We start from the raw sequence: 26,729 nt of genomic DNA, 5'->3' as shown, positions 1-26,729 counted from the left end.
TGTTACACCGATTGACCAATACGCCGAATGATGATAACGTCCCGCGTCGCGTTACATTCAGTGCAGCACGACCAAAACTAAAAATAGATGTATTGAACATTTCCCAAAAGTACAATAACGAATTATATATTATACTCGTAGTTTTCATAGTCATTAAATTTATCATTAATCGGCCATCGCGTGTGGGGTATGTTTCAATTGCGCGTCCGACTATTTTTTAATTAATTAAAATATATTATAAATATAACTAATATTGTCGACTTAAATTATGTCAATGTCAAGGCAGTATTTATCCGGATCAGCAAAAAGAAAAATGAAAGAAGAAAGAGAAAATAAAAATAAAAAAATGGCTGGGTCAATGGACCGATTTTTTAAAAAAAAAAGTAAGTAGATAAGTTATAAACAAATAGAGACATGGAGTTTACAAAAATTATACCTAGTTGGCAATGTAAAATGCATATAAATCAGGTCTTTACTTATGAGTTATTGATCTATGGAAAAACTTTCAGTTATTATCAATATTATTTATCAGTTATTATTCAATTATAGCTTGAAAATGAACTATTTTTTTTAGCTGAGTTTGAATCAATGAACTCCGTGGACAATTTAATGAATAATGACAATGTTGATGGTAAAGATGAAGTTGTTTTAGAACAAATTTTGGACTGTGTTGATCCTGTGGCATCTACCTCCAGTAAGTATCTAAGGTTAGAAGTTAATCTTAAAATGAATTCAACAATTTTGAGGGGTTAAGAAAAATATAGGTATATTCAACAAATATAATCAAATCTAAATTTACAATTATTTAATTAATAACACAGTGTTATAACATAATAGATATTTTCATAAATAATAGCTTGAAAATAAACTATATTTTTTAGCTGAGCTTGAATCATTGAACTCTGGAGACAATTTAAATAATAATGACAATGTTGATGGTAAAGATAAAGTTGTTGTAGAACAAATTTTGGACTATGTTGATCCTGTGGCATCTACCTCCAGTAAGTATTTAAGGTTTGAAGTTGGTCTTATAAGTTATAATTAATTTAACAATTTTATCTTGTAAATTTTAGTTGAATGTATTAAAGACGAGTTAGATTTAAATTTAAATAATGAGTACCCAACAGACCGCGGACACTTCAGTGATGATAGAGTCCCAGATAAAATTAAACGGAGTATACTTTTATATGGACCATGCAAACCAAATATTGAATTTCCTCAAAATGAAAAACACAGAAAATTTTCCTCCGACTATTATTTTACAATGTCTAAATCTGGTAATAAAATCCCTCGCACTTGGCTTTGTTATTCAATAATTTTAAATAAAATATACTGTGAGACATGTTGGCTTTTTGCTGACCGATCTTACAAACATTATAATGCAACATGGATCTATGGAATTGATGATTGGCAACATGCCTCGCAAAAAATATATACTCATGATACTTCTGTTCAACATATTGAAGCTATTAAAATAAGATGCTTATGGACAAAAAATCAAGTAATTGAAAAGGAATTGGAAAATCAAATTTCAGAAGAAGCAGCTTATTGGAGGAGTGTATTAGAGAGAATAATTAGAATTATATTGCACTTAACTGCTGGAAATAATGCACTTCGTGGTAATGAAAAGAAATTTAGCAAGGACAACTCATTTAATGAAGGGAATTTTTTACAAACTGTTCGACTCATGGCAAATTATGATCATATATTAAGTAAACTTATATCTTGTGAAGAAAGTAAAGTCAAGTACCTAAGTCATACTATTACTGATGAACTCATTATTATATTGTCAAACGATTTACTTAAAACAATTTGCGCTGAAATAAATGGATGCCAATGTTTTTCAATTATTACTGATTCGACCCAAGATATAACAAAATTAGATCAGTTAAGTATAATCATCCGTTATGTTGTTGTCAATTATGAAAGTAAGACGTTGGAAGTCAAAGAATCATTTGTTGGATTTTATAACTTAAAAAGTCACGGTGCAGTTGATTATGTAAACCTTACGCAAGACGTTTTAATAAAACTTGGTTTAAATATTAACAAATGTCGAGGCCAGGGATATGATGGAGCTTCTGTCATGAGTGGAGCACATTCTGGAGTGCAAACAAGGATAAAACATATTGTTCCATCAGCCAAGTATGTCCATTGCTGTAGCCACAATTTAAATCTGGTTATTTCGGATGCAGCTAAGTGTCACAATAAAATAAAAAATTTTTTTGAAACTGTTCAAAATGTGTTCAACTTTTTTGCCAGTAGTGCCCCAAGATGGGCTTTATTAGCTTTAGGTCAACATTTTGGCGATACAGTTCAAAAAAAAGTTTTAAAAAAGGTATGCCCAACTAGATGGGAGGCTCGACACGATGCTGTGTTTTCGCTCAAAGAACGTTTCATTGATGTACTTAAAGCTTTGACTTGTATGGCCCTTACCAGCAAGAAAACAACCGAACGAACCTTGGCATCTGGCTTGAAAAGTAAAATTGAAAATTTTGAATTTGTTTTAATCTTGTGTACCTGGGAACCTATATTACGATCATTAAGAGTAATTTCTAAAAAATTACAAAATGTAGATATGAACCTAGAAGAAGCTTCTAAAATGCTAAATAATGCAGTTAATTTTATTCAAGAGACAAGAAATAGTTACGATGATAATGTACTTGATAATGCAAAATCGCTGTGTTCAAGATGGGGAATCCCCAATAAATTTGTAGAAAAAAGAGAATCGTATGCCAAAAAACATTTTTATGACAATTTAAATGGAGATAGGAGACTTAACACAACTGAAGAAAACTTTAAAGTTAAAATATTTTTCCCTGTGTTGGATACAGTTTTGTCTCAACTAATTAGTAGGTTTCAAGGTATGCATGATGTTATAGAGGATTTCAATTTTTTAAACCCTATTATTCTTTCAACACAAACCGAAGAAAATATTATGTAAGCATCATACGATTTTTGTTTAACATATAAAGACGATATAAATTCTGACTTCCCACGACAAATGTTATCTTTAAAATCATTTATAAAACATGAAAAATTAAATACAATTAAACATTTAGGTAGTTTTATTATAAATAACGATTTATCAAGTAGCTTTCCAGATGTTTTAAGTGCTTGCATAATTTTTCTGACGATGCCAATTACTGTAGCAGGAGCAGAACGTTCTTTTTCGAAACTAAAACTAATAAAGAACTACTTGAGAAACTCATGCGGACAAGAACGTTTAACTGGTATAGCAATTTTAAATATAGAAAAAGAGCGAACCAAAACTCTAAATATTGAGAAGATTATTGATAATTTTGCCAACGCGAAATCAAGGAAAAAAAATTTTTTAAAATAGAATGTTTTGAAATTTATTGCTTCACAATAATTCATTCACCGGTAGAAATAAATTAAAAATTGATTCTATAAATCTAATATACTATTTGTAAAAAAAAAATATACATGTTTCATGATTCTTAGGTTTATAATATTATTATTATTATGTAATAAATACAAATTATGTTAAATAAATATTTTATTATTTAAGATTAATTTTAAATATTATATTACCTATATTTATATGACGTTAAAATTAGGTCATATATTTATAATGGAATTTAATTTGTAGTAGAAATATAAAGGTATAATATTGTACTGCAAATTATTGTTTTTCAAAGTTGCCCCTTAATTTTCATTTGCACCAGGGCCCCCAGAGTTCAAGATCCGGCACTGTAGGTAAGTACATATTTTATTAAGCATAGTTAAAAAAAAATGGTTCATATAAACATAATTATTACATCTTGTAAATAAATAAACATAACCAAAACATTATTTAATATTATACCTATTAATTATATAAAAATTTGTATAAGATAATTATATTAATAATAATTATACATGAATAAAATATTATAAGTAGTTATAACGTACAGTACTAATAACTGTAAAATATAAAAAAAAAGAAAAAAGTAATAAAATGTTATTTATTGTGAATTTGTGTTACCCGTGTCATATGGAGTTAAGTTTTTAGTGTAGTAACTATTGTCAGAGTGACCTGTTGGTACAGATGTAGTAGAAGATTCAGTGTGAGGGGAGTTTTTTTGTGAATAGTATGAGTTAACAGTTGCAGTATTATTTGGTGTAACGGGTAGTTGTGGAGTAAGAGCAGATGATTGGGTATGTGGGTAATATACTTGATGTCTGTGAATGTTAGAATTGTTCCCAGCTATATTATGAGGTTCATAGTTTATGGGCATATTTGTATTTGTAGAAGGTGTTGGTGAGGCACTTGAAATGTATGAAGTTGTTGGTAGGTGGAAATTGAAAGGGTATGTCGGGTATGAGTTACTATTATTATATGAATATTGCAAGGGTTGAAAAGTACTATTGTTAATTGAAGAAGGAATGGACTGTGGTTGAATTTGATCAGAATTATTAGAAGTTTTTACTTTTTGAACTATTTGTATCATTTCAATATAAACTTGATTTTGCTGGTCTTCTGTCATTTTTCTGATTTGAGGATCCAAAGACATCAGAAATGATGTCACCGGATCGTCTGAAACTCTGCGTTCTTTTAATACACGTATTAATTGGTTTTCAAAAGAATTTTCTGTAGTCTTTTTTTTTTTTCGATGAACAGCTGGAGACTCTTCTTCAGATACACCCGAGTGGTTAGCTTCTGCGGTTATATCATTTTCATTGTCTGTGGTGTACTCTCTGTCGTTTTGTACAGCAACGTTACTCTCAGTGCTTTAGAATAATATTAAAATCATATTTAAAATGTATTTAGAAGATTTAACTATGTAAAAAAAATCAGTACATTACTTTCTGTTTTCCATTGTTGGTCGAAGGAACTCTAAAATATTTGCATATACATAAGGTTTGTCTGATTTTGCTGCCTGCCCGGATTTATGTATACACTTTTTTCTGTAATTGTCCTTGATATTTTTCCATTTTATTTTGAGATCTTTTACTAATTTAAATCAACACATTTAATTACTTATTTAAATAATGAGACAATATCCAAAATAATATTAATGGTTAAGCATAGTGAAAAATAAAATAATTGAGATATTACTTATTTATGTATTTATTTATTTAATTATATGCAATGCAATGACCAAAATTAAATGTTCAAAGTAGATAAAATATTAAAATTAATTAAATACAGGACAAATTTAATTTATTTTATAAAAAAACTAAAAAATATAATTGTTTACATATTTTACTTTTACTTTTTATTTGTTAAAATAATATATTCCAGTTACTCGAAATTTTTTTCAACATTGCAACAATGTTCAACTGTGTCATAATTTGTAAATATTTGTTCAGATACTTGGCAACAGGAACACATTACACGGCGTTACACTTTGAGTTTTTAGCAGGAGTATCTACTATAGCAAAGATAGTCCAAGAAACTTGCGATGTGTTATGGAAAGTGTTACAACCTTTAGAAATGGCGGAACCAACAACAAATGACTGGCTGGATATATCGAAAGGTTTTTACGAAAAAACGAACTTTCCAAATACTGTTGGAGCGGTATGTTTATTTATTTGTTTACCTACTCATTTTATTGATTTAAAAAAAAAACGAATAAACATAGATAAGTGCTTACAAAATGTAGGTATTATAACTTTATGATTTTAACAATTTGTACGTAAATGTACGTACATTTTTACCAGTTAATTTCACATTATCACATATCCTCAAATAAACTGTATAATATAATTATAGGTGGATGGAAAACACATAAGGCTCGAGTGTCCCAACAACAGTGGCTCATTGTATTATAACTACAAAAACTTTTTTTCCCTAATTCTTATGGCCATTTGTGATTCAAATTATTGTTTTCGAATCATCGATGTTGGGTCCTATGGGAAAGAAAGCGACTGTAACGTATTCAAAACTTCAACATTCGGTAAAAAGTTGTACTCGGGTAGTGTAAATTTTCCACCAGATCAATGCTTACCAGGTGATGATAATGGTGTGCCACAGCCGTTTATTTTAGTTGCCGATGTAGCTTTTGCTCTTCACAAACATTTGTTACGACCGTTTCCAGGCAGAACATTGAACAACAACAGGAGGATTTTCAACTATCGTCTATCGAGGGCCCGTCAATACATAGAATGTTCGTTTGGGATTTTGTCTAAAAAATGGCGAGTGTTTCAAACGAGCATGTTAGTTGACCCAAATGTTGCAGTAAAAATAACAAAAGCCTGCTGCGTCTTACATAATTTTGTACGACGCCGAGACGGAGGAGACGGTGAAGGTATTTTTGAAGACACTCAAAGCAATCTTATGGAGAGTATAACGGAGAGAAGAGGTGTTGGAAATTCACAGACCAACGCAAAAGATATTAGGGAATACTTCGTGACATATGTGAATGATCCAAATCATGCACTTAGCTGGCAGAACAAAATTATTGGTGAATAATATCGGACATTTTAACATTATAAGTGGGCGCCTATATGACTACAGCTAGGTGATCTTTTTTTTATTGTTTATATAAAACCGTGTATTTTATTTGTTAAACTAAAACTAGTTTGTTTAATAATAATTATATTAATCTAAATTTTACTTTTTTCCGATTTTTGTTTATCGTCCAGTTCATTAAATTTCTGAATGCAAGCATTTGCTACACTTGTCCATCCCACTTGAATCGCCTGACTATCATGATGACTTTTTTCCTCTAAATACATTATAAATTATAATATATAATTTTTATAATATAATAACTTCTATTCTAATATTAATTAAATTAGATTTATCGTCTTAGATATTTTAGTTGTCGTTAGTTATAATACTTATAACTTGCAAGTTGAAATATTATATAAATTAATAAATAAAATATAAATGTTCAATGCAATACTTACGTTTGTTCCAGATACAATCATTTTGTTGAATTTCAATTATAAATTGTTCAGTATCGATCATTTTAAAACTGAATACTAAATAGGTACGACTGTAAAAAAACTACTATGTGACCTATGAATATCGGTAGACGGTAGTACACTGTCCTCAGACATTGCAAGAGTTCCGTTGTCAGGGCGAAACATTATTAATTTAGCACTTGTTTCAACCTGTCCACTACTCGCCTCGACTTGTTGACACTCGGCACTCTTTCGGTCCCACCATGTCTCCCCCTCGCCCATCACTATATCACGTATACACACACGACAACTGGTCGTTATCTTGGGGGTCACAATACATATAGTACTATATTACACTCGATCAATATCGAATAATTTTTAACTATTTATAAAATTTCCACTTGTAAATACAAATGTAACATTGAAGCAATGAATTTACCAAGTTCACACTTCAATCATGATTTTTTAAATATTTTTTACAAGACCCGGCGCTAGCGAACCGCGGCGGCCAAACCGCCCGTCTGAACAGGTCTATTGGAAAAACATTGTTTAATTTTAGTGAGCGGTAGCGGTCAACCGCTCGAAAATTAAACAAGAGCGGTCGCAGGCGGTTGACCGCGCCGATCAGCGGCGCGGTTTTTCCCGTATGAATATGCCAATTGAATAACCCGTGTTTAATTGTCAGCGGTTATCCGCCGCGGATAAAAACCGCGACCGCGCGCGGCCAAACCGCTCCGTGTGTAACCAGCTTAAGAAAGGACAGTACGCCGAGTACGCGAAGTATGCATAGCGAGAATTTTAGCGGAATAGTACTAAGCCAGTAAAGTAAGCCAAGTGCGCGCGTACATGGCGTAGTATAATTTGCAGAATAGCCCTCCTGCATACCATGTGTTGACACCCCCCCCCCCCCCGAGGATGAATAGCTGGCCGAAATCAAACATTTTTATTTAAAAAAAAAATAATAATGAATATATTGGTTCTTATAAAAAAGAATGTGTACTTCATTATTTCATAATTTATACATATTTGAGTGTAATAATAGCATTAACAACAGCATAGCAGCATTTATTCAACTGAGTTATGATCTATAAATTGCAGGGACGGAAACCAAAAAAAAGTTTGGCGGTTTCGGTTTTGGTTTTTAAAACCGGTTTTTTATATTTAAGGTTTTGCTCCCCGGTTTTAATACTCAAAATAAAAGTTGTAGGTTTTGGTGTCGGTTTTTAAAACCGGTTTTCTTTTACAAAGGTTTTGGTCTTCGGTTAACCGCTCATATATAGGTAAAAAAAAAATTTAAGTTTTTTTTTTGAATTTTTAATGCAACACCCTTTTAATTTAGGTTCATAATTGAATAACGTTTATTCACAATTTTTTCTCCTGGATACAAAGAATTTAAAATATCTAGAAAAAACTTAAGCCTTATAAAGTTATGTTATAACTAAAACTTAATTAGCCTTAAACTTATTATTTACAAACCAATAACGATTAGACTTGACATTTCATTAAGACACTAGGCAATTGTAATTTGTTACTTAAGGCTTTCTAGTTTATTACTTTTAACTTTTTGATAAAGTTTCATTCAAATACAATTATAAAATAATAACCTTTATAAACATTAAACAATATATTAAATGTTAAATATGTACTTAAATATTTAAGTAGGTAGGTATATCAAAATTGTATATTGATTACAACAACACAAGAAAATAACATTGTACTTTTCATAACTAATATTTTTATTATGTTATAAACTTATAGCCTATAGGTATTATGCATAAATACATTTCACTTTTTTAATTTTAGTATTTTACTAAATTACTAAGTTTGATCGTAGTATCATTATTTGTTCAAGAACGTTTGCTCCTAAATTTGACCGTAAATCATTCAAAATAAACTTTAATGATGAAAATAATCTTTCTACAGACACCTATAACAAGTAACAAATTTATAAAATTAATACAGTTTATAGTTTTATACTTTATAGTTTATACAAAATAACACCAAATTACCTGGGTGGTTGGTACTGCCATAAATATTTTTGAAAGCTGATATAGCTCTGGCATTTCATTTTTTTTATTTTTCCAAAAAGCAATTATATCCTCACTATATGGCATTTTGGTTGAATTTTCAAAAGTATTAAGAATGATTCTAATGGGAGTAGCTGTACTATAACTTGTGGTCGTTGTGGAAGAACTTGATTCTGGGAATTCTTGTGAATTTGATAGAGAGTTCAAATATACCTGAAATTCATCATCTGTGTCATCATCTATTCTTTTGTCATATGTATTAGAGTTAACGCTGTTATCCTCCGTTTCAACTGTAGAGGTTGGAAAACGATTTTTTAAACGATTCAACAATTCCCATGTTTTAATTAAATGAACTACTGCTCTTGATTTAGATTCTTCAGACATCAAATGTTGGAAGCGAAGATCAAGATATAATGCTATAGAAAATTAATGGTGTAAAAATTAAAAACATATTAATTATTAAATGCTATATAAAAATAAAAATATAAACTATAAATCAAATTAAATATTACTATACCAGATTCAACTGGATTCCGCTTGCCCATATTACCGTTTAACGTTTTAACAAAATATTTTAATAATAATCCCACATAGCAATTTAAACATATTCAATATTTAACACATATGTTGCTTACAATATTACTAAATTACACATTTTTGCAATATGTTTTTTACATGTATGAGCAATATATTGTTAAAAAATATTGATATCACATTTCGAAAATATGTTTCCAGAATTATTTTGACAACATTTTGGTTTAATTATTGGCACAATGTATTTTTTATATGTAATAAAAAATGTTTTATAAAATACATAATTAAAACATTTTGACAATATTTCTTTAAAAGATTGTGTCAATATTATAGGGTATTTTACGTTCCAATATTTCTTCAAGATAGTTGTAACAATATTATAAAATAATATTTTAACAATATTTTTAAAACAAGTTACAACAAAATATATGCAGATACTGCATCATTATTACATATTTTTGTATTAATTAAATTTTGAAATTTTAAACAAGTCCCCAATTCCTAACATAGAGGTACTCTGCCTAAACTTCATGAGTTACCTTGTAGGTGCCAACATTGTTAACCTTAATATGTTCCTCTTGTGATTAATATGATAGCTGAAGATATTATATTACTCGAATTATTTTAATCATCTTTCTAATAATGTTGGTATCGGGTTTTCTTCATCTCTGGTATTAGTCCATTACCACTATTATTAAAATTGCATTATTTAAGTTGGTATTTATTAAGTTATATTCATTTTATAAAATATAAGTAATAATCATAGACATAATAGAATATAAAATATAATATTATTATTATTTTTTTTTTTATTTATCAACGCCTCAGGGGCATAAGTATTATAGTACAGAATATAATTTATTATGGATTGTATATAACATTACAAGGTAAGAAAAAAGAACATTGGTGCATGAGTAAAGAATAAATTAAAGAAAATATTAACAAGTACAATTTTTAAGTTTAAGAATTAATGATGGCAAAGAATCATTAAAAATATCAATATTTGACATATTATTAATAGATCGACAAGCACGATCGAGAGGGGCTGCGTACCCATAGTTAGTGGTGTGAAAAATTGTTTTAAAAGTTTGGGGATTTCTTGAATAAAAAGAAGGAACTGCTAAAGATAATTTAGCAAGTAAATCAGGAGCATCAATACCATTGTTCAATAATTTGTAAATAAAGGTAAAATCAAATTCAACACGTCTATCAGTTAGAGATTTAAAAGTATACGGGTTAATCCCGCAACGAAATGTGCTCATTTTTATAAATTATAATATAATATTCTATTATGTCTAATGTCTATGGTAATAATAACTCATTGCAGCACTAAAACTTGATTAATATTCTTATCTTATTTCTTCGTCTCATATTTTTATTTGAATTTGGAAATCCCAATGAACAATGCATCCACTGCCCGCTACCCGACAGGCGATAGTCGGTCGGCGTTATCGGTTTGCCGGCTTGCCTCCTGCGGGCTGCTATTGGTTGCAATGTCGCAAGGACACGAGGTGCCATGAGACGCGGATGGTGGTGGGCATCTCCAACGGTTTACGCTCGTCACTCGATCGCCGTTGTGCCGCGATTTACTTAATTACGTTACTACGCTTTTTCTTTGCCCTTCGGTGTCTATACTGTTAAAGTTTTTGACGTTTTTGTTTTCCATCCGTTCTATGGCTATTGACTGCCGCAAGCTAGTATCCGTCAATACGACTCTGCACTTACATATTTTATTTTATATTTTATTATTTTTATAATAAATAGTTTAACAAGTTGGTCAGTTATTGGTGAATATTATAAAATCTGGTAAGTACCTATTTCATATTATTATTGTAGTTTTAATTGTAATGTAACTATATATCTTTAATTATGCGAAAGTATTTGCCTATCAGCCTTAAAATTACTTAGCTAAATAGTATCTGATAAATTAAACAAGAATAAGTACCTAGGTAGGTAATAAACATATTTTATATGAGTTGCTCTTGTAGATTTTTTAATTTCGAATAGGTACCTGGGTGTTCTTTCGTAATTTGTTGGGCTTTATCCTTTATCCATTATTGTTATTGGTTATTATGCCAAGACAAACTACCGAAATGTTTTGTTTTGTTACATAGGTAATTAGTTAATAATAAATTAGTTGCTTAAATACTAATAAAGTACCTATCTGATCCGTGTTATCTAGTCATGATTAACTTGGTTGCTGGCTTGTATTAGTTAAACCGTTATTGCATTTTACAGCTTATATTATATTTGTATTCAGCATTGTTATGTTATTATAACTGCACATATGTGTACTTTAAAATGGTTTTAAAACATTTTTATTTTCCTTTATGGTGAATGATTATGTAAATGATAAACTGCCATGAAAATTGTACAAAGGGGCACTTTAGTAATCTCATATTTTATTTGTTTAAATTTTTTATTTCAATACTGAATACAATACATAGGTAAATGCATTTACCTACCTATTATACTCTTGTTTAAATACTTAATTATTGTCTATTATAATTTCTTATAATATTCATACCATATTCAAATAGGTATCTACCATGGTAATTTCCAAGGTACCCTAATACTATGATAATATGAAATGTATTAGTTGACCACATTATTATACCATATATTATAAGCTCTAATAGTTTATTAGTTTTGTTTGTATTTTTGATTATTTAAATTTTTAATTCTGTTATGTAGTAAATACTGAGTAAAAGTACAAAAATTTGTTATTAAATTTAAGTTCTTATAAAAATATTGTAATTATTTAGTGTAAGATGATACGAAGCTACCGTTCTAAGCGTCGGAAAATTCAAGAAGAACTAGCATTTCTAAATAGTCGAGCAACTATTTTAAATTCAGTGAAACCCTCGGTTAAATCATTAAATGAATCAGTTCCTGATACAAATATAGTTTTACAAAATTCACCTGTTCCGTCTTCTACCTTAACTAATTCAAATGTTTTGGACTCACATGAAAACTATACTTTTGATATTCAACAATACCAAGAGCACAAGCAAAAAAGTAATACTTTCATTGAAAATCCAATTGTAAATCAATGTGTTGAATCTACCTATGATATTACAAACAATGTTGGATCCAGCCCAAGCACAAATCATTTTTCTGATGATTCTGAAATCTTAAAATTAAAATTAGCAAACTGGGCAATTGAACGCAATGTTGCTCAAAATACAGTGAATGATCTTTTGTCAATTTTAAAACAACACAAATGTTTTGCTGAAATTCCAAATGATTGTAGGACGTTATTAGGTTCTAATTCATCAAAAACAAAAAATATCAGGATTGTTAATCCAGGTAATTATTATCACTTTGGCTTAAAAAATGGAATTGAAAATACTTTAAAGCATATCAGGATTGAAAATAACATTAAAGTAGTCGTTGGAATAGATGGCTTACCATTATCAAAAAGTAGCTCTAGCCAATTCTGGCCCATTTTAGCATACCTAGACCCATATAAAGAGTATATATTTTTGATTGGTCTTTATCATGGACATAAAAAACCAGCTGATAGTAATATTTTTTTAAGAAATTTTATAGATGAAGCAGAAGAGTTAGTTAAAAATGGTATTTGTACAGATAATATAATAAGAACTGTTTCTATACATGCAATTTGTGCTGATGCTCCAGCAAAGTCTTTTATTATGAAAACCAAAGGGCATACTGGTTATTTTTCCTGCACCAGGTGTTTTGCAGAGGGTGAACATATTGGAAGTACTTGTTTCCCATTTAAAGACAGTAATTCTAGAGAAAGAACACATGAAGATTATGTTAACAAAAGTCAAGAAGAACACCATGTAGGTGATTCACTATCGGATTTGATACGCATTCCAGGTTTTGATATGGTTAAGTCATTTCCCTTAGATTATATGCACCTAGTGGCATTAGGAGTTATGAGGAAACTTATTCATTTTTGGTTGCACAAAGGTCCTTTGACTGTGCGTTTACCAAGTTGGAAAATTAAAAAAATCAGTACAAATTTAATGTGTCTCAAATCTGCAATAACTAGTGATTTTGTACGAAAACCAAGACTAATTCAAGATGTTGGTCATTGGAAGGCTACCGAGCTTCGTCAGTTCTTACTTTATACCGGACCACTTGCTTTGAAAAATGTACTTGATGATAAGGTGTATAATCATTTTATGGTTTTGAATATTGCATTGACTATTTTATTAAGTCCGAATATTGATGACAAATTATTGAGTTATTCTGATAAACTTTTAAAGCATTTTGTTAAACAATTTGAAGATATTTATGGTTCAAAATATATATCTCATAATGTTCATGGTTTGATACACATATCTAAAGATTATAATCGCTTTGGTCCTCTTGATTTTTGTTGTTGTTTTCCTTTTGAAAATCATATGAAAATTTTAAAAAAAATGGTAAGGAAACATCACAAGCCACTTGAACAAGTGGTCCGGAGATATGATGAACAAATACAAAATCTCATTGTGGAATCTACAAGTGAACAACACATTAAAAGCATTATTTTTAATTATGAGCATAATAATGGACCTTTGTCGGAAACTGCCTGTGGTCCTCAATATATGAAAATTACATTAAATACTAAAATGATGATAAATATACGAAATTCATCAGACATATATGTACTAACTAAGGCTATGGAAGTAGTTAAAATAATTAATATTGCACATTGTGTTTTATCTAAAGAACCTATTGTAATTGGATATTATTATAAAAATAAAGAATCATTTTATGACAGACCAATTAATTCAGAAAAATTAGATATTTACATTGTGAGCAATTTATCTAATAATTTAAAATGTTGGAAAGTAACAGATATTCATAAAAAAATGATGTTATTTACTTTTGAAAACCAGCAAATTACATTTCCAATATTACATTCAGAATGTTAAGCCCGATGTTAAACCAAATGTGTATATAATTGTATAATATATTTTTCCTTTATAATTCTTGAAGCAACGAAAAAATACTTCATGTGCATAATTATTGATTGATAGGTATACCTAACATATATTTTATAATTAATGTATATACTTTCTAAAGTAACTATTTAAGTTAAGTACTAACTCAATGCATTTTAATTTACAGAAGTATGTGGTTCATTGTACATTTTATCAATGATAATTCTGTCTCAGCTGTTCCAAAATCATGGTGGAAACATGGCTATTGCGCTTGGCCAAAAAAAAATATAAAAAATAAGAATAAATTGATTGAATCAATGCAAAAACCAAATAAAATTGACTATGTATATTTCAAAGCGAGATTGTTGACACAAAATCCTATAGGTATTTATGTAGTTTTATTAAAGTCACTATTATAATTAACGTTGAATTAAACTCTTTTGTTTTATCATGATCTAGCTTCTTATAATGAAGCCAGATGCAAAGCATTAAAAGCACAAAATACTTCAGATTTGTCATCAACGGAAAATGTGAAATTCAAATTTAAAACTAAAACTAAAAAGAAACCTCCAATTAACGACTATAGTTCTGCACCTGAATTTTCTGGTAGATATAAAATATAATTAAATTTTAATACCAAATTATATTTATCTAAGTTTAAATTTCAAAGATTCTAGCGATGGTGTTTTTGATGACAGTGATAAAGATAAATTGTACAGTCCAGAATGTTCAAAAAAATTTGATTTAAGTAAGAAACTTTTTTTTTAAAACCTAGCTAAGTTTAATAAAATAATTTAGGCATCTAATGTTTTGTAATTAATAATAGGCCCAAGTTATAATGTTATTGGCAATGTTGATAAAAACAACGAATTATCTTCAAATAAAGTATTTATTATAGAAGGTAAGTATATTTTTGATTTTTAATGAGTTAATATAATTTAATTTTTTGGTATTTTATTTTTCACTAATAAAAAAAATATTATACCTAGATAACACTGATATTATAAATAGTCCAAGTGGAAAATGGAAAGTTCAATCCAATTATATTTCTCCAATACCTAATATCTCTATCAATAAATGTAATAATGAATATAAAGTTTCTTCGTCCAAGCAATTAAGCAAAATCAAAAAGTGTTTGTTTCCTAGTAATACAAGTAAAATGGCTTTTATCAATATTTAAATAAATAGTAATTTATTTTTGAAAAAAATCTTGTTTTTCACCAGATCAAAATGTAGAAATATATTAATGGATACCTATTTAAATTATATTGGATGATTCAGATTTACAACAAAATCTTTTGTGTAACATTGATTCACATGTGTTTAATTTGCATTATATAATTTTAAATTTCCAAATTAAGTACAAAATATTATTATATTCTTATTCAATTGTTTGTCTATATTTTGATCTTTTTAGTTTTAATTATGTCTTTTAACACCAACATGGAGTGATTTGTATCTGTTTATAATAAAATGTTGGGAAGAAATTATAAATATATTATACATTTTATTTATCTGATATTTATATATAAGTATATATATTATAAAATATAAACACTATAATTTTTTGTTGAGAATTTAATATTAATAAAAGTTTTACTAATAGTAAGTTATATTTTAGATTCTATGGAAGAGGATATAATTATGGTGAATGATAAACTTTCAACAGGTGAATTAGAAGTTGCTGGTACCGATTTATCTTTAAATGAAGTATCTCATCTTGCTTATGAGTTTAAACGTAAGTCATACTTTGTTATTTTAATATTGTGATATAATTAGGGTTGGTCAGTGTCAAAGATTCAACTGTATATTGTACCTTGTATCGTTATACATAATTTTAATGTATCAAATATCATCATGTATTAAGATACATTTTATACATTTATCATGTATCTTATTTTGCCAAAAGATACAAGATACTATTATTATTATAAACATTGAAATATAAAATATGGAGTATCAGTGTATATCATGTATCTTTGATAATTTTTGAGTATCTTGCCTAATCCTGCCATAGTTTATAACATCAAATGCTATTTTTTCTTGGTCAATAATATTGTAACTTAATAATTTTACAGAATGTTATGATTATACAAAGACGTCTTTGACTAATATCAAATTTGATATTAAAAATTTAGTATATACAGTAAATGAAATCAAAAGTATGGTGGAACATACTGTCAATGTTTTGACCACCTCTGGTTCATTAAATAATCATCAAGACAATCGCAGCAATTCAAATTTATTGAACACTGAAAATGTTCCTATCAGTAATGAGCAAACTCTTGAAAATGTTGAAACTGAACTTGAAAATTCCACAACACGGTCCCAAGTAGTAAGTGTAGTGTCAAAAAGAATAACTCTTAATATCATATTATTTTTCATTTTGTATATTAATTATTTTTTTGGTACTAATAGGTTAATGAACTATCCAGATTAGTAGGTAGATCAATATCAGACTCAGTACGCCGCATGATGCAAAAATTGTTTGATGATACATGGTTGAAGTATTATTCATATGTTGGACATAAAGGAAAAAACAAATTGTCATCTCTCAATTCTTGTAAAATTATTTTTGGTAAGAACTGCATATATATTTAACATAAATTATACATATATTTAAAATTTTAAATGTATAATTCTAATAGAAGCAATACATCTATGCTCAAAATTTGAAAAAGTACCAGATATAGAAATTGCTTTGTCAATTAGTAAGTGGATGGCGCAAGCAAGCAATCGTTTGAAAAAAAAATATACCAATACAGAGACCACTATTACACTTTGATTATTTTTCAATTTATTCCATTATTTTTTTCATTTAATTCTTAAACCCAAGTTAAGAGTTATAAAAGTTCATAAGTTTTTATTTTGTTTTAAATATAAAGAACATATTATAACTAAAACATGAAGTAGGTAGTATATATAATATATATATTACATAATATCCATTATATTATATTATATAATAATTTTATTCTTTTTAAAGATATTTTATTTTTTGGTTTTATCTATTGAGTAATTTATATATGCATCATATTTGTGTGCTTAGTAATACTATATTATCACTTAAATAAATATTTTTTTGGTTGAATATAAGTTAGATATATTTTATAAGCTTATGTTTTTTATTTTATTTTAATTTTTAAGAAATGTATGTATAAATTCTATAATATATATGTGCATATTAATATCAAATAATATAATACATACATTATCTTTATTCTTTTAAAATATATTTTTTGTTTGAACATAATAAGTTATTTATATTATTAACCTATAATTTTTTAAATTTTTTTTAGTTAAAAAGTAATTTATATATTATATAAATATTATCTATACCTATATTATTATAATTATGTATACATTTTGTAATATATTTTGTTGAGAGTTATTTATATAAATAAATTTAACTAATACTAAATAGATGAGTAAACAGTTTTATCAAGTTTATTTTATTTCTATTTAAAATTTAAAACATTCGATACTCTTTCTATATAATAACTTGTTTTATAAATATACTTTAAGTTGTATAAATGTATACATATAATCTAAAATATAATATTACACCCATATAACTATTAATACGTAAAATGTATTTTGTTATAATATATCAGATGATTAATCATATACCCATCATATTTGTTTTTGTAAAAAAAAAGCAAGCTACATGTGCAACATTAAAAAAAAACATTTAAAAAATATTTATAGACAATATTTTCAAAATATTGATAAACCTAAATAAAACAATATTGCAAAAAGTTATTGTTGCAATATGGAATTTCCTGCCACAAATCGTTGTCACAACGTTGTGAGAATATTTTAAACACTTAGATTACATAAAAAAAACAAATTTAAGCAATATTTTCATGTTTTTGGTGAATGTTGTAAAAATATGTACAACACATTTAATTGTTTTGTGGGATTTAGTTACCTACTTGACATTCGCACGACAACTTAACGCGAATTGACAGTACGCACTGGTGTATTTCAAATAAACACCATGAAAATACGAAATCACATTATCACAAATAAATCACATTATTAAGCTAATAAACTGCAATGATAATAGTATCAACATTTAATTATTTAAGTTATAAATAGCTATAACTTTCAATACTCATCGAAAACCTTATGGCTTATATTATTGATAGAAAATCACAAATACCAATAACTTAAATGAATTAATATACGACATTAGTCATTACGACTATATACGGTCTATTATTAATTTGTACGTATATTTTTTTCCAATAACAAGTTATTGCGACTACGTCGGACACTAGGTATATTATTTATTAATAACTAATAACTAATAACTAAGAATTAATAAGTAACCAGTATTGATAAACTTAAACTAATCACTAAATCAATTAGATAGGTACCTATCAAATATTCTGAGAAATTCAAAATCTTAATCTATTGATCAATACCAGCATAAGTGCATAACAGACGGTGTTCACAAAACACGAAAAAATATATAGCAATATATACTAATTACTAGGTGTCTAGGTATATAATATATAATATTTACCTACCTAATAGTATAATAAACTTATATAACAAAATATAAGTGGAATTCAATTTATATTTATTATATCTACAGAGAATTGTATAGTTTAACCGTTATATTCACAGATTATCGACTCTCGTTTTAATGTTTTATGTTCGGATATTTCTAAAATATTAAATAACATAATAGTATCAGAAATCATTTAATTTAAAAAACCGGTTAACCACTAAGTAAAAAAAACGGTTTCGGTTTTGGTTACCGTTCAAATAACCACGGTCCACGGGTTTCAATCTCGGACTTGAAAACCGCTCTCTTGTTTTATTGCTCCCGCTCTGGTTACGGTTAAGATAAATCATCAAAACCCAATATTAACCGGTTTTAACCGGTTTTCATAAAACCGGTTTCCGTCCCTGATAAATTGATTATAAAACAAATTAATTTTATAAATTTACCACCAAGATACTTTGAAGTTGTAGTAAACAGTATGTTTTTTGGTGTTTAAAGGTGGTTACATAGTGTTACTAATTACTATAATAATTGTATTATGTTTGAGATATTTACTTACATAAGTTTATTCTTTGAGTAGTAGTAGTGATATCATATAATATCAATTATGGACTCATACCTCCTCGAGTTTAAAACTGTCAAACACCCATAACATATTTATATCATTCATAGTAATCAATTTTTTCTAATTTAACTTTCATTAGAAGCATACTATTCATTAAGAGCTATTTAGAGGTTAGAACACTTCCAATTCTCAGTTCCCGTTGTTGGGTATCTATAGGTACATATTTAAAAATTAGCATTACTAAAAACATAAAATAATAAACATTGTTAACAGATGGAGTCCAGTGTCTCCTGCTTAACACTTAGTCTTAATTTTTCCCAATTGCCTTCGATATTAACTATTCTTATATCATTAGCAAGCATGAACAATTTACCCTTTAATAACGCAGACGATAAAGATTGAGGATAAGGGTCGCTGTAAATTGCGTCCCGTTTCAAATTTTTTATGTAAATTGCGGCCCGGGTATATTTTATACATACGTAAATTGCGGGCCCGGTATATTTTAATATATTTGCCTACTTAAATATTTGTCATTGTTATGTAAATTACAAAATCAATATTTTCCTTCTCATTTTTCAGACTTAGGACTGGCAATATAATTGTATTCATATTGGTATGGTTAAAAATATTGGTTTTGCTGTTTTGTTTATAATTAAAAAATATATTATTAAAAATAAGTAAAAATGTGTATAGTGAAAAAAATAGTATTATAAAAATTCGAATTAATATACTGGTAAAAACTTATAAGATAATTCCCGCACATAGTCTAACTGAGTAATATTTTTTGCTTTTTGTTCCCTAACTTTTTAATATAATTTACATATCAAATTGCATGTTTTTTAAAATTTCAATAAAATTAAATATATTTGGGTGTGACGAATTGAACGAACTATTTAATTTTTTATGAAATGATTCACAATTATTTGTAGTGCGCATCGTTTAGGATACAAATTCAGCCCATATCTGTGATGGAAACTCCGCGTCGTCGGTTATATATGTTTCTAATATGTAGTCGGTAAATTGTACTATCCTATTATCTTGTGGTTACAATGCCATTATATCAAACGCAAAACAATCTTCAACCATATTACAACTCAAAAAAGGAAGCCCAAAAAATAATTTTAAGAAATTACTTGTATCGGTATTATTTCTTTTGTAATCATTACTTAATCCTAGCTGCTGTATTTTCCTGTACCAACTTTGACCACGGTGAAATCTACACCCTTTTACTTCAATAGAAGGCCAAACATGTCTTGCAGCATTGTGAATAGCCTTTTAAAAATCTGCATATAACCGAATAGGATTAAATTGTAAGTCATTTTTTTTGCACTCTATAACTAAATGATGAAACGCTTGTAAATAACACTGTAGTCTTCGAAGGTAATAAAATATAAACGAGTGGAACATAAGACTGATTTATTGCACAGTAAACAGTAAATAATTGATAGTATAATTTTGGACAACTTTTGAATGTACCATCTACAAATATAGTATCCGAATCGCATAGCACTTTTAAATTTCTTAATGTAGAGAAACCTACTATATTTGTTTCTTTACTATTTACTAGCAAAAAATTTTCATTTTTGTTTGTTTTGAATTCCATTTTGTCAAAAATATTATGTAATTCCAAAAAAGTGTCTGGTAATTTTGGTAGTATAGAAGCTCAAGCATTGTGTAAATTTCTATTAATCAATTTTACGTCTTGTGTAGTTAAAGATTCGACATCAGCATTTTTTAACTAAGAATGAATAATTTTAGATGGCCTTGTAAAAATATCATCAACGGCTTTTCTTTTTAAATTATTATTAAGTTGTTGACGATTTATAATTTGTTCCGAAAGTTGTAGATAGTTATGATCTTTAAAGCTATTTATACGTATACTATTATTATTAAATTTTAAAAAACACTTACAAGTTTTGACTGTACAACACCAACGTTGAATATCATTCTTCAGAAGTTTTTGAAAACGAAATTTGAAACCATCAACTATTTTCAACGTTTTATTTTTTTCACTTTTCATAACTTCCATTGTTATTAAATTAAAAAAAAAATACAAATACTAATTTAACAAATACTGTAAATACTGTAGACCAATGTAAAAACTCGTGCGAAATATTTCGATCAAATGCATACAGCACACTGGCGGCAAGTAATATTATATAAGTGAGCATCAAGTGATCTTATCGATCAATATTAAAGATAATATAACCAGCCGACCGGAAATTGGAATTTTAATTAATTTTAATTTTTAATTTTTTTTTTTTTTTTAAATTTAAATTCGCAATTTACGCAGTATATAACTATGACCATTTTTGCGGGATGCAATTTACCAACTCCGGAGAATAATATAGGGCGTAATGAACTTTGTGTGAATCCGTTATCTTTGACATGACAGTAATTACTATAATGAGATCCAATTGTGGGTACACCTCTTCCATTGCAAAACAACTACTATACAATACACAATTATTATATCTACAGGCTACAGCAACCATAATAAATTATACGGTTACTAACTGTGATTTTCATTCGAACGCCTTAAAAAAAAACAAATCTAATAATAGGCTCGAATAACTATAGTTATTGTAATATTTACAAATTAACCATAACAAGCAATATTTAATTGTTATATAAACACATCGATTAAATCAAAAATTACAGTGAGTAACTTACTATTTCTTTTTAATACGTTTACTTTATAACAATTATGGTCAAGATTCAGTTTTCAGTTAAAAATGCATTTATCCAAAAATATACACTCCTTCTAACAGTTGTTTGTTTGGTAAGTAATATATATATAAATATAACAACACATATCGTTGCCTTCCTATATTATACATAATATGGTCGAGATCCCTAGCTCCATTTTCAGGCCATTTCTTTGAAATTTCGAAACAGAATTAACTTCTTTCGATTGTGCCTGTAATCCCATCGCTTACGCTCAATCCCTTCTAATATTGTCTGACTTACAAAGAGGAGTGCTGGGGACATGCTTACCCCTCTCATTTTGAAAATCTATGACTTAACCTTTCGCCATTGTGTGCTTCGTTTGTGATGGTTGTGCTGTTCCCTTCTCAAAATACACATCTATGAAAGTTGGTGGCTTTAATGTATAAATATTAAATGTATTTAATGGTTCCCTTTGTAAAAAGTAATATTTTATCTTGATGTAAACGTTCCACATTATAATTTTCTATGGTGTCAAGTCGTAAAACCTTTGATTTCCCAGAAAAACTCAAACCCTTGTGAATTAGATAATTGTTTTTAAGTTTGAACGATTTTTGGAAACAAAAATATTTGTGACTTGACAAATGGATTTAAATCCCAACACTCCAGTGATTATTGTGATCAAGGTGGCACTTTAAATATATTATATTTGTACTGAAAACCCACGAGGATTAGTGGATTTCTTTATAATGATGGCATGAGAGTGGTGGTTCAAATAAAAAACAAATACAATATCCAATGTAGGTATATATTAAATGATGGTCGCACACACCGATGTACGAGTGGTGACGATTGACAATCAACTGTTTAGTACTAAATCTATAATAATATAATAAGAAATAATATCGTGTTGGTCTCGGCGGTCGGGCCGGATCGTCGGGTCGACGCATACCTACAAAAATATAACAGGTAATGTGGTCGGTCCGCAAGATCGATAAGCCACATAAATACATATATATATAAATAAATTATAAATGAACAGGCACAACAATATAATAAATATACATACAAGTTACAAATAATAATTAAGAACACTACAGTAATTTTGGGTGATTTCCATACGTTATAAAATGATTTACGACAAAATCAGCGGATCTTAAATGTAACTAATTTATTTAATATTTTCAATTATAATTTTATACTAAATAAGGATATTATTTAATCAGATTATTTTACCTTTTTTGAGTCAGTTTCAATTTATTTTTAAAAAAAATGTATTAGATTTAAAATTTAACTGGATACCTATTTTTAGCGTTTGCCTTAGTACAGGTGATGATGACGATGCAGAGAAGATGTAGATGTGTTTAATTATGAATTTCAACTTGAATGCTTTGGTAAAATTTTTATTGTATATTGAAAATGCTCCATAATTGATAATGATTTTAAAGAAAATGAACAAAGAGGTATAAAATATTCAGTTTAGTGAATAATATAAAATATATTATTTGACTCGTTTAGTTTCTAAATAAAATATATTACTGGCTGAAAATATGAAGTCCTAAAAATGAATTTAAAAAGACAACTAGCGTGGAGTTGCTCGTACTAGCTCATTAAAGTCAAGTCTGAACATTTCGTATCCGGGGCTTTCCTATATAACCTATTATCTCTCTAGTCCTTACATCTTGTCCTTGTCCCTTATACGGGAAGCACTGTCTCTCAAGCGTTGCTGAGGTCTATGTCCCTAGGGACAGGGAGAAATAAGTACGATTCCAAATCACCTTCTTAAACATACCCCTAAATACAAATTTCATAATTTTATTTTTGAAAATATAAAGTATGGAATATGTATAGACATTTTTCAAATGTGTACGACTTAAGTGTAAAACTAATAAACACCTTACCCACAGCTGAACTTATACAATTAGGTTGGGTTTTTCCATTCCACTATTTAGTAAAGCATTTTTAACGTCTCATTAAAAAAATTATAGTTTAGAAAAAGTTGTTTTTTAATTTCATACTATATGACCAATTCCAAACAACCTAGAAGGTACTTTACGTATTATATAAATACAATAAATTATAATTAATTATCTAAAAATAAAATATTTGGTGCAACATACCTTATATTTGTAAAAATATAAACAGCAACTGACACAAAATGGGTACAAAAATTTGTGTTTAAAAATACCCTCAGCTGATGTAAAATTGGGTAAGCAATATAATTATTACAAAAAATAATAAACAGTATCGGTTAAATTTAAGATCCATTGATTGATCACGGAAACTTATAAAAATAATTTCTTATTCTCAAGGGTTTACGGGGAAATTAAATGTTTTATGGTTGTAAGCCATAGAGGACAGGTATCATCACAAAATATTATCTTTTTCAAAGGGGAGTGCATTAAGCCAACAACTTTCAAAAAAGTGTATTTCGGGAAGGAATAAAGCACAAATGATAGGATTAACAGCACAAACCAGAACAAACGAAGTACACAAGAACGGCATAAGTTTGGTTTTGGATTTTTAAAGTAGGCAGTCCGAGCTTGTACCCCCCACTTTGAAAGTTGGATGACTTTGGAATGAATGGAGCACAAACTACGGGATTACAAGCACACATCAAGGAAACGAATGTGAAGTCGATTCTGTTTCGAAATTCTAAAGTGGGCGAAGGGGAACGGGGAATTGCAGCTGAGCGTTGAATCTCACACCCTCACATATTTTGTATTCTTTCCCAACGTTACACCAGGTGATGACGTTTATGAACATGATGAATCGTATTCACTACATTGGAGCCAGTTACGCCATCGGAGCAATATTAATGGTAAATTTTATGTTAAGTATATGTATAAGGTTGACTAGGCAAGAATAGAGTGGATCTAAAAGGGTGAACATTTTAATAACACATTTTACCGAGTCTATTTTCTAAGCCCGTCTTAAATAATTAGCAGGAAATGTGACTTTTCATTATGGTAGAGGTGTGATATTAGAGTTAATTAGTAGAGACGTAATAATATGTTTATCATACAGTTAATAGCAACCATAAATAACAAATCATTACCTGTTTTATAATTTTCCTTAGGGAATAACCAATCATATCCACAACTCATTAAGCATAACGGGAATCGGATGCGTTTTAGACATGTTTCAACTTATTTTCCGTAGCTCTAAGTAAGTTGATTTGATTTTTAGTATTATTGTTGTACATATTTGTATTTTAAATTTAAACTTACATAACCTGATATGCTTTTTAACATTTTATACATTTCGTTAGTTCCAGTTGGGTTTCAGTCAGATATTTTCAATTTATAATGCATTTTCTTGGTAAGTATGTACCTATGTAGTATACAATTAAATATTTCTAATAAAGCTCTAAAAAAACAATTTTGCTTCAACTTAAAATATGTACCTTTATTAGCCTGTCTACGAGTACAATTGTCTTACCGAGTTTTCTTAATGTTAATAACTAAATAGTGAGTTTATTATAGCTATTGTGTACGAGTTGATGTACATGACAATGTTGCATTGCTACTGGCAATACACCGAAGCAACTAAAAATCAACCACAAACGATAGTACCCATCAAACTAGGGGAAAACAGTGCAGAAACACTAAATCCTAGTATTGCAAAGTCGCCTCCTATTCAGGCGACGGAACCAGTTACGGACCCTATTGCACCTGAGCCAAATGCAGCGTCAGAGTCGATTGTAGAAACACCGGAAGCAAAGATTGAATCTAGTACAGCGATAGAAGAAGGTGTTGCAGTATCGAAACCCACGTTATTATCAATAGAACCCAGTGTAGGTGCTCCAAACTCTACCTCAGAAATGCTACAACCTATTGAAACGACAGGTCCTGGTGCGAATGCAACAGAACCTAATGACTCATTAACTATTACACCTATACCGGAACCAAACTCAACAGCGATAGACTCTGTAGTAGAAACACAGAAATCTATTACTTCTATGGAACCTAGGCTAGACTCGGAACCTGATGAAAATGCTCCAGAACCTAATGTAATATTGGCGGAACCTATTGAAAGTCAACAGGAATATAGTGTGTCAACTCCAGAACCGAAACAACTGAAAGAAGAAAAAGAGTAACTCATTACAGCTGGAATTGAGAGAAAAATCCTGCAGTCATCATATGTAGAACCTATTGTTGGAAATAATGTAAGCAAATGAATGATACAATTTTGAAGGTCTTACTACAACGGCAGATATAACTACAGAAAGCATTTTTCCAATGGAATTTCTATAATGTATATATTCTTATATTTAATTGATAATAAATATAATTTTTAACTATGAACTTTTTACATTGAAGAAGTATTTATTAAAATCATTGTAGTTTATGTATCTTTTTCTTTCTTAGTTAAAATACCAATACCAAAATAACCATATTCTATTGATAAAATATTGTTATTCTTAATTTTCCGTTGCGTGGAAGAAAAATACGATATTTTTATATAAAAAATAAACACATACTGTATGTTGACGCCGCAACATAGTAGGTAGCAAGTAATATATTAAGAAGGTAATTATCACTAGTCACGGAGGAACAGCTGGTCTCACACACATATCACGTTATTTGTATTGTTTTATTTTTGTATTGAATGTGTCTTGTGAGTTATATAATATGCAGATTAAACGTTATCGCCAGCCGCCGCGC

The 26,729-nt window shown here is 28.6% G+C and overlaps 6 protein-coding genes across 7 annotated transcripts; 4 read left to right on the top strand and 2 right to left on the bottom strand.

Moving 5' to 3' along the window:
* Positions 1–414: 414 nt before the first annotated feature.
* LOC111026574 (zinc finger MYM-type protein 1-like) lies at positions 415–2,941 on the top strand. The gene is made up of 4 exons (XM_022304676.1): positions 415–448; positions 575–694; positions 882–1,001; positions 1,074–2,941. Exons 1-4 carry the CDS (start codon positions 415–417, stop codon positions 2,939–2,941), a joined length of 2,142 nt encoding a protein of 713 aa, XP_022160368.1.
* A 1,024-nt stretch (positions 2,942–3,965) lies between these two features.
* On the bottom strand, positions 3,966–4,514 carry LOC111026571 (hypha-specific G1 cyclin-related protein 1-like). Its single transcript, XM_022304673.1, has one exon. The coding sequence runs from the start codon at positions 4,512–4,514 to the stop codon at positions 3,966–3,968; it is 549 nt and encodes a 182-aa protein (XP_022160365.1).
* A 583-nt stretch (positions 4,515–5,097) lies between these two features.
* Positions 5,098–6,415, top strand: LOC111026573. The gene is made up of 3 exons (XM_022304675.1): positions 5,098–5,120; positions 5,314–5,521; positions 5,717–6,415. The coding sequence occupies exons 1-3, from the start codon at positions 5,098–5,100 to the stop codon at positions 6,413–6,415; spliced, it is 930 nt and encodes a 309-aa protein (XP_022160367.1).
* A 2,247-nt stretch (positions 6,416–8,662) lies between these two features.
* Positions 8,663–9,424, bottom strand: LOC111026572. The gene is made up of 3 exons (XM_022304674.1): positions 9,397–9,424; positions 8,862–9,295; positions 8,663–8,779 (listed from the first exon to the last, which is right to left on the bottom strand). Exons 1-3 carry the CDS (start codon positions 9,422–9,424, stop codon positions 8,663–8,665), a joined length of 579 nt encoding a protein of 192 aa, XP_022160366.1.
* A 1,442-nt stretch (positions 9,425–10,866) lies between these two features.
* LOC111026575 lies at positions 10,867–17,223 on the top strand. Of its 2 annotated transcripts, XM_022304677.1 has the most exons (10): positions 10,867–11,219; positions 14,502–14,698; positions 14,774–14,920; positions 14,985–15,062; positions 15,141–15,215; positions 15,304–15,468; positions 15,936–16,052; positions 16,393–16,649; positions 16,733–16,892; positions 16,963–17,223. In XM_022304677.1, exons 2-10 carry the CDS (start codon positions 14,506–14,508, stop codon positions 17,097–17,099), a joined length of 1,329 nt encoding a protein of 442 aa, XP_022160369.1. In that variant the 5' UTR covers positions 10,867–11,219; positions 14,502–14,505; the 3' UTR covers positions 17,100–17,223. The 2 variants fall into 2 exon arrangements, with proteins under 2 accessions (XP_022160369.1, XP_022160370.1); XM_022304678.1 differs by lacking the exon at positions 10,867–11,219 and having other exon boundaries at positions 14,228–14,698.
* A 4,879-nt stretch (positions 17,224–22,102) lies between these two features.
* LOC111026570 (translation initiation factor IF-2-like) lies at positions 22,103–26,161 on the top strand. Its single transcript, XM_022304672.1, has 5 exons — positions 22,103–22,177; positions 24,809–24,883; positions 25,142–25,230; positions 25,334–25,383; positions 25,548–26,161. The coding sequence occupies exons 1-5, from the start codon at positions 22,103–22,105 to the stop codon at positions 26,159–26,161; spliced, it is 903 nt and encodes a 300-aa protein (XP_022160364.1).
* The last annotated feature ends 568 nt before the right edge of the window (positions 26,162–26,729 follow it).

The sequence above is a fragment of the Myzus persicae genome, unplaced genomic scaffold, assembly GCF_001856785.1.
Source record: "Myzus persicae strain clone G006 unplaced genomic scaffold, MPER_G0061.0, whole genome shotgun sequence".
Lineage (NCBI taxonomy): Eukaryota > Metazoa > Arthropoda > Insecta > Hemiptera > Aphididae > Myzus > Myzus persicae.
The sequence above is the reverse complement of the archived record's forward strand: the minus strand, read 5'-3'. Positions and strand labels throughout refer to the sequence as shown.

What these genes read in the sequence shown, in the direction of transcription:
- LOC111026574 (XM_022304676.1), top strand. Translation starts at nt 415, where the DNA reads ATGGAGTTTACAAAAATTATACCTAGTTGGCAAT. An exon ending in TCCTGTGGCATCTACCTCCA is followed by an intron (nt 695 to 881) that starts GTAAGTATCTAA and finishes TATATTTTTTAG; the next exon opens with CTGAGCTTGAATCATTGAAC. An exon ending in TCCTGTGGCATCTACCTCCA is followed by an intron (nt 1,002 to 1,073) that starts GTAAGTATTTAA and finishes TGTAAATTTTAG; the next exon opens with TTGAATGTATTAAAGACGAG.
- LOC111026571 (XM_022304673.1), bottom strand. Translation starts at nt 4,514, where the DNA reads ATGTCTTTGGATCCTCAAATCAGAAAAATGACAGAAGACCAGCAAAAT.
- LOC111026573 (XM_022304675.1), top strand. Translation starts at nt 5,098, where the DNA reads ATGACCAAAATTAAATGTTCAAA. An exon ending in ACCAAAATTAAATGTTCAAA is followed by an intron (nt 5,121 to 5,313) that starts GTAGATAAAATA and finishes ATATTTGTTCAG; the next exon opens with ATACTTGGCAACAGGAACAC. An exon ending in TTCCAAATACTGTTGGAGCG is followed by an intron (nt 5,522 to 5,716) that starts GTATGTTTATTT and finishes ATATAATTATAG; the next exon opens with GTGGATGGAAAACACATAAG.
- LOC111026572 (XM_022304674.1), bottom strand. Translation starts at nt 9,424, where the DNA reads ATGGGCAAGCGGAATCCAGTTGAATCTG. An exon ending in GCGGAATCCAGTTGAATCTG is followed by an intron (nt 9,296 to 9,396) that starts GTATAGTAATAT and finishes AATTTTCTATAG; the next exon opens with CATTATATCTTGATCTTCGC. An exon ending in TGGCAGTACCAACCACCCAG is followed by an intron (nt 8,780 to 8,861) that starts GTAATTTGGTGT and finishes TACTTGTTATAG; the next exon opens with GTGTCTGTAGAAAGATTATT.
- LOC111026575 (XM_022304677.1), top strand. Translation starts at nt 14,506, where the DNA reads ATGTGGTTCATTGTACATTTTATCAATGATAATTCTGTCTCAGCTGTT. An exon ending in TTCAAAAAAATTTGATTTAA is followed by an intron (nt 15,063 to 15,140) that starts GTAAGAAACTTT and finishes AATTAATAATAG; the next exon opens with GCCCAAGTTATAATGTTATT. An exon ending in CCACAACACGGTCCCAAGTA is followed by an intron (nt 16,650 to 16,732) that starts GTAAGTGTAGTG and finishes TGGTACTAATAG; the next exon opens with GTTAATGAACTATCCAGATT.
- LOC111026570 (XM_022304672.1), top strand. Translation starts at nt 22,103, where the DNA reads ATGGTCAAGATTCAGTTTTCAGTTAAAAATGCATTTATCCAAAAATAT. An exon ending in TTCTAACAGTTGTTTGTTTG is followed by an intron (nt 22,178 to 24,808) that starts GTAAGTAATATA and finishes ACGTTACACCAG; the next exon opens with GTGATGACGTTTATGAACAT. An exon ending in CCATCGGAGCAATATTAATG is followed by an intron (nt 24,884 to 25,141) that starts GTAAATTTTATG and finishes AATTTTCCTTAG; the next exon opens with GGAATAACCAATCATATCCA.